Below are 9,124 nucleotides of genomic sequence, written 5' to 3'. Positions count from 1 at the left end.
GAAGAGATTGGGGCAACATTGACCCTCACTGGGGCAAAGCTTAGGCGCTGAGGAGACAGCAAACCTCAGTAAAGCTCTGTAATCTTGAGACAAGGGCTGACTCTAGTAATACTAAACAGCCTAGTTCAAGGTGAGGGATGCCAGTGGAAACAGTGAACACACTAAGATTTGGACTAAGTAGTAAGACGTTGGAGGAGGTGAAGGCCACCCTACTGTCAGATGCCTAGAAACTGCACCCCTTCACCACCCCCCGTATTCACAGATCAAGCCCTGGCTATACAGACAACCAAGCTTTATTACTTTATTAGAGCTGAACAAACATATTAAGAGTTAGGGCATGGAAGGGAGGAAGCAGGACCAGCTCATGGGCTGGAGATGAACCAAGAAGGGTTGTTCATGAGGTGAAGTTGGGTCAGAGGGAGCAGGCATGGTCGAGGCTGTGGTTCCCATCCAGAAGGAGTAGTGGGGAGGGAAATCACTGCTCCTGGGTGCCCCAGGAAATGTAGTCTGGCTGGGTGGCTGCATGGTACTCATCAATGAGCTCCTGAACAACCTCCCTAGACCTGTCCATCTCATCAAAGTTGTCCTTGAACATGTCCTCCTTACGGAACTGCTCGAGGAAGGCATCCCGCTTCCGCAGCTTGTCAAACTGCTGGCAGGAACTTTCAAAGAGCTGAAAGAGATGAAAATCTCCAAAATGCGACCTGGGGGTTAGGAGTGAACTTGGGGAAGATGATGAAGGTGGCCAGTGGAACAGACTCTCCTAAGAAGAACAGAAACCTAAACTCACCGAGGAGATGCTGGTGTGATTGGCCATCATGAGCCCGCTGACCCGGTGGGCCGAGGGCAGGTAGGGAGACTTCCTCGACAGGGCCACCTGGATGCTGGCGGGGCCCCACGGGATGAAGTTGGCCAACTTCCGTTCCCGGATCCTCTGCAGGCTCTTGTGGACCTGGGGTGGGCACAGGAGCAGTAGAGGTGGCCTCTCCTCTACCCCTGTGGGTCCAGGGCGCGGGATGAAGGGGCCTCCCCTACCTGGGTGGGGTCCACCTCTCCCTGGATGATGTTGAGGATGGCGATGTAGCAGTGGTTGGTCTGGCGGTCTCGGCCTGTGGACACCATCACGTTCTTGGGCTGCAGCAGCCGCCTCATGACATCCAGGACTGTAGTCTTCCTCACGCTGGCCACCTGATGGGACAGTGAGACAGGGACCCGGCCAGCGCTCAGGGCACAGTCCCCCTTTGGCTTCTCTTTGGCAGAAGCCAAAGGCAGAGGGAGGGTGGAGAGCAAGTCAGCAAGAAAGTCGCCTGCTCTGTGCCAGTCCCTGAGGGCAGTGCCTTGGGGCCTGCAAAGGGCAGCTCCTGGGGCAGTGGGGAAGAGAGAAAGGCTAGGGCAGGGCCTGCTGGGCCCAGGGCCGGCCTGGCCTGGGACACTGAAGGCTGCTCTTACTGACTGGTCCGTAGTGAGTGGGGTGTAGCCGGTCATGAGGAAGTGGAGCCGTGGGGTGGGAATGAGCGAGGCGATGAGGCCGATGAGGTCATTGTTCATGTAGCCGGGGTAGCGCAGGGTGGTGGTGCTGGCCGACATGATGGTGGACACCTGGGGACAGGCGTGCCATGTTATGGGGCTCAGCCTGGGTAGGACCTTCCTTCCCCAGATGACCCTCCAGCAAGGAGGGCTTCCAGTCCAAAGGAGTCCGGGAGTGGGGGCCCACCAGCTGGTTGATCTGGGAGAAGGACGGGTTCTGGATGTGCAGGCGGTCTGTGGCAATCCGGTTCAGGGCTGTGTTGTCCAGCACCACCTGGGGGGACAGAAGAGTGTCACAGCATCTTGAGGATAAAATGGGCACAGAAATAAGATACTGGCTTAGCCCCTGCTGAACTCCAAAGCCAGGAAGTAGGTTTGTTAGTTTAAAAAAAAAGTACTGAGGCTGGGTGCGGTGGCTCACATCTGTAATCCCAGCACTTTGGGAGGCCGAGACGGGCGGATCACAAGGTCAGGAGATCGAGACCATCTTGGCTAACATGGTGAAACCCTGTCTCTACTAAAAATACAAAAAATTAGCCAGGCATGTTGGCGGGCGCCTGTAGTCCCAGCTACTTGGGAGGCTGACGCAGGAGAATGGCGTGAACCCGGGAGACGGAGTTTGCAGTGAGCCGAGATCGCGCCACTGCACTCCAGCCTCGGGGACAGAGCAAGACTCTGTCTCAAAAATAAAATAAAATAAAAAAATAATAAAAAAATAAAATAAAATAAATAAAAGTACTGCTGGGCATGGCCCAAGGCCTCAATCCCAAGGCCAAGGTGGGAGGACCACTCGAGGCCAGGAGTTGGACACCAGCCTGAGCAACACAGCAAGATGCCATGTCTGTAAAAAATATAAATAAAAAAGTATAAATATATATATATATAAAAAAAAAAGAAAAAGAAAAGTACTGTTTCTGGGGCACCATGAGATACTCTCGGACTACGCAGGGCAGTAAACCAACACATGAGTACCCACATGTGCCATACACTGTGCCTGGCTCTGGGGAGACCACAGAGAGGAACAGGCACCGTCTTTCCCTTCATTAGGCCTACAGTCTCGTGGAGGGAGGCACACTAAATATAAAACAGAAAAGTATAGTTAACTCCCTGAAATACACACAAAGGAATCTGATCTTGACTGAGTAGTCAGGAAAGGTTTTGCTAAGAAAGTTATCCTTGAGCTGAGAATACAAGCATGAGTGGGCATTAAGTAGGCAAAGGTGGGATACATGGTGGTGTGGGGAAGGTATATTCACTTTGTTGAGAGTTTTGCTGCCTAAAACGATTCTAAGAAACTTACAGGTCAGGACCTTATTTCCTAATTTGGCCCACAGGTATGGCTTTGTTGGTCTTCTGTTCTGTGTGTATAGGGGCTGAGGAGGGGTGGGGTGAATGAGATTCACTGGCCTGAGGAGACAGACCAAAGTCCTCTACCCTTTTTTTTTTTTAAACACAAGGTCTTCTTCTGTTGCCCAAGCTGGAGTGCAGTGGTGTGATCATGGCTCACTGCAGCCTCGACTTCCTGAGCTCAAGCAATCCCCCTACCTCAGCCTCCCGTGTAGCTAGGAATACAGGCACATGCCACCATGCCCAGCTAATTTCTTTTATGTTATTTTTTGAAGCAGAGTCTCGCTCTGTCACCCAGGCTGGAGTGCAATGGTGTGATCTTGACTCACAGCAACCTTTGCCTCCTGGGTTCAAGTGATTCTCCTGCCTCAGCCTCCAAGTAGCTGGGACTACAGGCACATGCTACCAGGACTGGCTAATTTTTTTTTCTTTTTTTTTTTGAGATGGAGTCTCACTCTATCACCCAGGCTGGAGTGCAATGGTGCGATCTCAGCTCACTGCAACCTCCACCTCCCGGGTTCATGCCATTCTCCTGCCTCAGGCTCCCGAGTAGCTGGGACTACAGGCATGTGCCACCACGCCCGGCTAATTTTGTTTTTTTTTAGTAGAGATAGGGTTTCTTCATGTTGGTCAGGCTGGTCTCGAACTCCCAACCATAGGTGATCCGCCCGTCTCAGCCTCCCAAAGTGCTGGGATTACAGGTGTGAACCACCGCGCCCAGTCCTAACTTTTGTATTTTCTGTAGAGATAGGGTTTCACATGTTGCCCAGGTTAGTATTGAACTCCTGAGCTCAAGCAATCCATCTGCCTCGGCCTCCCAAAGTGCTAGAATTACAGGCATGAGCCACCACACCCGGCCCCTCAACTCTTTCTTTGCTCACCACACAGTCTGCGTTCTGCGTCAGCCTCTTGAGTGTCAGGAGTGAATTGTAGGGCTGAACCACCACGTCGCTCATCTCGTCCTGGTAGGGAAACACCGAGTAAGTCTGCACTAGCTTCTTGGGGTACCTGAGAGAAAAGAGGATGGTGGCATAGTGAACTGGAAGGACCCCACCCATCACCGCCCATCTGTGCCATTTTGTACAAAAGGGGTGAGGGCAGAACTGAGTCTTCAGAGCCAAAAAGGATAAGCCTGAAAGCGTCAAACTCTGTAGATCCCCTCCCCTCCATAGGTAAACCCCCACCCCCAAAATGGCTTCCAACATGGTCCTTGGGTGGGTCTGTTCCTAAGACTCAAAAGGGGTAGTGGCAGACTTTCTAGCTCAAGAGAAAAAAGCAATGACATTACACAGGGAACCAGGGTTAATGCCCTCTCCCCAAACACAGGCTTGCCTGTCATTCAGTCGCTCCAGGAGGTAGGAGCCCAGGCCAGAACCCGTACCCCCAGCGATGGAGTGACACAGCACGAAGCCCTGTGTGTATACAGGAATAAACAGACTCAGTTTCTCCTGCCAATTCTGATACCAGATGGGTGGGGTTTTACCACACACATCAGGTAAGCAGTCAATTCTACAGTAGATGCCAGCTGAGTATCCACTAATTCACTTCAATTCTGGACTACCTACAGACTGTCCCTGACTTAGGATGGTTTAATTTAAGATGTTTTGGCTTTATGATGGGTTTATCAGGATATAATCCCATCATAAATCAAGAAGCATCTGAATTACAATGGTTCAATTTACAATTTTTCAACTTCATGATGGGCTTATTGGGTTATAACCTGATGCATTTCTACTTATGGTGTTTTCAATTTTTTTTTTCTTTTTTGAGACGGAGTCTTGCTCTGTCACCCAGGCTGTAGTGCAATGACCCGATCTTGGCTCACTGCAACCTCCGCCTCCTAGGTTCAAGCCATTCTCCTGCCTCAGCCTCTCAAGTAGCTGGGACTACGGGCATGCACCACCATGCCTGGCTAATTTTTTTATTTTTAGTAGATATGGGGGTTCACCATGTTGGCCAGGCTGGTCTTGAACTCCTGACCTCAAGTGATCTGCCCGCCTTGGCCTGCCAAAATGTTAGGATTACAGGCATGAGCTACCATGCCTGGCCTCAAATTTGTTTTGGTTTTAGAGACAGGATCTCACTCAGTCCCCCAAACTGCAGAGCAGTGGTGTGATCATAGCTCACTGCAGCCTTGAATTCCTGGGCTCAAGACATCTTCCTATCTCAGCCTCCAAGTAGCTAGGACTATAGGCATGCACCACCATGCCTGGATAATGTTTGTATATTTTGCAGAGATGGGGTTTCACTATGTTGCCCAGGCTGGTTTTGAACTCCTGGGCTCAGATGATCCACCTGCTTCGGCCTCCCAAAGTGCTGGGATTACAAGCATGAGCCAGTGTGCCTAGTCGATATTTTCAATTTGTGATGTGTTTACATCCTGATAAACCCATTGTAAGTTGAGGAGTATCTGTACCTGAAGATAGCATCAGATCCCACAGAGTGAAGGCTCAGTCCCACAAGACTCTCCCACTTCCAATGCCAATACAAGCTTCAGATTGTTTTATCTGTGCCTCTGACCAACCAGCTATAAATCGAGGTTCTCAGGACTGCTCCTTGGGTTCAATTAATTTGTTAGAGTAGCTCACAGAACTCAAGGAGACACTTACTTACGTTTACCCATTTGTTATAAAGGATATTTTAAAGGATACAAATAAACAGCCAGATGAAGAGATACCGAGGGGAAGCTCTGGAAGGGTCCGGCGCACAGGAGCTGCTACCCTGTGGCGTTGGGTTTGCACCCTCCTGGCCTGTGGATGTGTTCTTGTTCACCTTCCTGGAAGCCCCCAAACTCAGTCCTTTTGGATTTTTATGGAGGCTTCATTACACAGGCATGACTGATTAAATCATTGGCAATTGGTGCTCTACTCAAATCTTCATCCCCTCTCCCTTCCCCAGAGGTGAGGGGTGGGCCTGTAAATTCCAACCGTCAGAGCACCAGGTTTGTTCCCCTGGCAACCAGCCCCCCATCCAGTGGCTATCTGGGACTTTCCAAAATCGCCTCTTTAACATAAGCTCAGGTTTGGTTGAAAGGCACTTGTTCCTCCTTAGTACAGCGGTTAGTAAAATTAACTAATTAAAATAAAATGAAAGATTAAACTAAAAGAAAGGGGCTTGTTATAAATAACAAAAGACTGTCTTTCACCTTTATCACTCTGGAGCTGTTCTGGAGCTGTTTCAGAAACCAAGGACAAAAGGTCAAATATTTTAACAAAACATACTATTATTGCTCTAGTCCCTTAGGAAATTACATGGGTTATAAGAGCTGTAAGCCAGGACCATATCGCACCCAGCATGGGGAGAGATGGAGAGGCAGTCTCCAAGGATCTGGGGGAGAGACTTAGGCATGGCTCATTCCCCATTCCCAAAACGCCCATGTCTCAAAGCTTCCTCTTCTGCATCCACGCTGAGGCTCCTTGGGAAGGTTTGAAGCTGGAGAAGCAGCTGAATGACTCATGCCTAAGGGGCCGGTGCCATTCAGATTTATGACTTCCTTGAGAACAAAGATTATATCTTATTCACCTCAATATCCCACATCTGGTGCTCCATAAACGGGTTTTGAATTGAATTGCTCCCCTCATTATTACCTATCCAGGCCACTTCCTGACCTTTCCCCAGCACTCTTCAGCCTCCCTGCCCATTCCTTCCCCCGACTCCATAACTTCACCTCTAAACTGTCACTTCCATCTGCTTCTCGGTCTATGATGTCAAAGATGTCTTCATGAATTTTCTCACCCTGTATAGAGACATGGAAACCGAGGGTCAGGCCACAGGTTCCAGAGAGCATCTTTTCTCAGCACAGCACCAAGAATTCTGTCTACCCTGGAATATTGTTGCCACCCTGAAGCAGAGCCTAGGCTGTAGCCCTCAACCCAGAAGTGCTACTATTGCAAATGATTTGCACAAAATTTGCATAAACCTCTCCCTGGCTGTCCCTCTTGTTCAGGGCATCCTTTCGTCTCTTATTTTCTGTCAGTCCCGTCCAATTCCTAGTAGCTTGAGCCTGCCTTGCCTCTGGATGGGAATATCAAAGATCTCTGGAACGGTCGCCTGGACACCTGGGAGAATCCGCTAGCCCAGTTGTTGCCAGCTCCTCCTCCATGTTCCGACAGGTAGATGTTCTCCGGATTGTAGAGCTTGGCATAGGGGGAGTTGAGAATGGAGTGGATCACCCGGGGTTCCAGGTCCAGCAGCACGGCCCGGGGGATGTAGTGCTCATCGTCTGCCTGTCATGGGGAGTCCAGGAGGGAGCCCAATCAGCTAGGGCGGCCCAAGTCCGAAGTCCTCCCAACTCTGGCTCCCTCCGGCCCTCCCTCCTCAAGCCAGCCGCCTGGCCCCTCTGCCCAGCGGGGTTCCCAGTACCAGGCCACTCCCTTCCCTTTCCGCCTCCTTGGCCACTGCCGCCCCTGGCCAAGTCGCTGGGGGCACCTGGTAGAGAAAGACGTCCTTGCGGTCAGTGCCCTCGGTGGCGAACTCCTCCACGATGCCCTCGGGGCTGATACCATGCTCGGCGCACAGCTGTTTCCAGAACTCGAACCCAACTGGGGGAGAGGGGAGATGCCCAGGTCTGCTGGAGCCTTAAGGCCTGAGGAGCCCAGTTTTAGTCTCAGAGGCTGACACGATCAGAGGCTGGACCCAGGATGCCTGGGTCTGGTAGCTGCCCCAGCCCCGGGCTGGAGGCCCAGCTCTCGGTCTGGGTTATCCAGAGCAGCAGGGCAGGGGGCTCATGGAAGGGAAAGGGGGACTGGTGGAAGCCAGGCACTTGGGTGGGACCCGAAGGGGCAGAACCAGAGACCGGCGGGGCAGGCGCTCGCTTGCTCACTCTGGTTGCCGCACTGGCCCAGCTGCAAGGTGATGATCTCCCGGGGCATCGCTCTTCAGACGTGGGCGCGCCAGCCCCGGCCTGGTGAGAGTCACGGCTGAAACGAATGCTTGGCAGCCAGGAGCGCAGGACGTGGGGAGTGCGCGCTCTCTTCGCCTCTTGACGCGGATGCTCGGTCTGCGCGTGTGCAGCGCAGGCCTCTCCTCGGCTGGTGGGCCGGGGAGCCCAACCTGGGTATCATTTTCTCCCTCAGCAGTCGCAGCTGGAATTCCGCACAGGCGCAGAGGCAGGCCACGCCCGCTCCTGATCACCGCTCCGCGCCTGCGCAGTGAGACTCGTTGGGGGTGGCAGGGTCGGAACCTGGATGTGTTGGTGAGGAGAGGAGCAGGGGAGGGGAGGAAAGGGGAGAAGCGACCAGGTGGATGTGCTTGTCCACGTGTAAGGAGTCACCTACCTATATTGGTAGGTGAGGACTCTGTCAGCTTTGCTAGGTCCAAGGGCTAGAAGCCAACTTTTCTTCGTTTAAATTTCTATTTTTTAATGGTGTTACAATACATACACATGTGTGTTAACTTTTTATTTTTTAGAAGGGCCTCGCTCTGTCGCCCAGGCTGGAGTGCAGTAGCGCGATCGTAGCTCACTGTAGCCTTGAACTTCTGGCTTAAGTGATCCTCCCACTTCAGTCTTCCGAGTAGCTGGGACTACAGGCGTGTGCTACCACGCCCAGCTAATTTTTACATTTTTAAAATGTATTTTTATAGAGATGGGGATCTCACCGTATTGCCCAAGATGGTCTTGAACTCCTGGCCTCAATCAATCCTCCTGCCTCGGCCTCCCAAAATGCTGGGATTACAGGCATGAGCCACCACTCCTGGCCTAAATTTACCATTGTAACCATTTGTAAGTACTGCATACAGTTCTGTGGCATCAAGTACACTCACATTGTTCTGTAACCATTACCACCATTCTTTTCTAGAACTTTCTCATCTTCCCAAACTGAAACTCTATAGTGATTAAACAGTAACTTCCGCCTGACTACTCTAGGCACCTGATATGAGTGGAATTATACAGTATTTGTCTTTTTGGGTCCGGCTTCTTTCACTTAACATAATATCTTCAAGATCCTTCCATTTTGTAGCATGTGTCAGAATTTCCTTCCTTTTTACAGCTGAATAATATTCCATTGTATAGATGTACCACATTTTGCATAACCATTCATCCCTCCATGGACATTTGGGTTGCTTCCACCTTTTGGCTATTGTAAATGTTGCTGCTTTGAATGTGAGTGTACAAATATCTGTTCGAGTCCCTGCTTTCAATTATTTTGGATATATGCCCAGAGGTAGAATTGCTGGATCATATGGTAATTCTGTTTAATGTTCTGAGGAATCGCCATAGGATTTTCTATGGTAGCTGCACCATTTTAAA

General features: G+C 51.0%; 1 protein-coding gene across 4 annotated transcripts; it reads right to left on the bottom strand.

Annotated features, from left to right (window-relative positions):
- Window positions 1–275: 275 nt before the first annotated feature.
- Window positions 276–7,981, bottom strand: TUBG2 (tubulin gamma 2). Of its 4 annotated transcripts, none has more exons than XM_032163702.2 (12): window positions 7,697–7,981; window positions 7,303–7,415; window positions 6,933–7,100; window positions 6,542–6,610; window positions 6,020–6,046; window positions 4,207–4,286; window positions 3,756–3,882; window positions 1,715–1,801; window positions 1,450–1,599; window positions 1,036–1,188; window positions 791–952; window positions 276–673 (listed from the first exon to the last, which is right to left on the bottom strand). In XM_032163702.2, the coding sequence occupies exons 1-12, from the start codon at window positions 7,743–7,745 to the stop codon at window positions 476–478; spliced, it is 1,383 nt and encodes a 460-aa protein (XP_032019593.1). In that variant the 5' UTR covers window positions 7,746–7,981; the 3' UTR covers window positions 276–475. The 4 variants fall into 4 exon arrangements, with proteins under 4 accessions (XP_032019593.1, XP_032019595.1, XP_032019591.1 ...); XM_032163700.2 differs by having other exon boundaries at window positions 288–673; window positions 6,882–7,100; XM_032163704.2 differs by lacking the exon at window positions 6,020–6,046.
- Window positions 7,982–9,124: the final 1,143 nt, after the last annotated feature.

Source organism: Hylobates moloch, unplaced genomic scaffold (genome assembly GCF_009828535.3).
Source record: "Hylobates moloch isolate HMO894 unplaced genomic scaffold, HMol_V3 SCAFFOLD_10, whole genome shotgun sequence".
In the NCBI taxonomy this organism is placed as follows: Eukaryota; Metazoa; Chordata; class Mammalia; order Primates; family Hylobatidae; genus Hylobates; species Hylobates moloch.
The sequence above is the reverse complement of the archived record's forward strand: the minus strand, read 5'-3'. Positions and strand labels throughout refer to the sequence as shown.

Bases quoted from the DNA above. Each gene is read 5' to 3' on its own strand.
- TUBG2 (XM_032163700.2), bottom strand. From the start codon at position 7,745: ATGCCCCGGGAGATCATCACCTTGCAGCTGGGCCAGTGCGGCAACCAG. The intron at 6,611-6,881 runs GCAGGCTCAAGC...GTCTCTATACAG, and splicing joins TATTCCCATCCAGAGGCAAG to GGTGAGAAAATTCATGAAGA. The intron at 4,287-6,019 runs GTGAAAGACAGT...GTATACACACAG, and splicing joins ACAGCTCCAGAGTGATAAAG to GGCTTCGTGCTGTGTCACTC.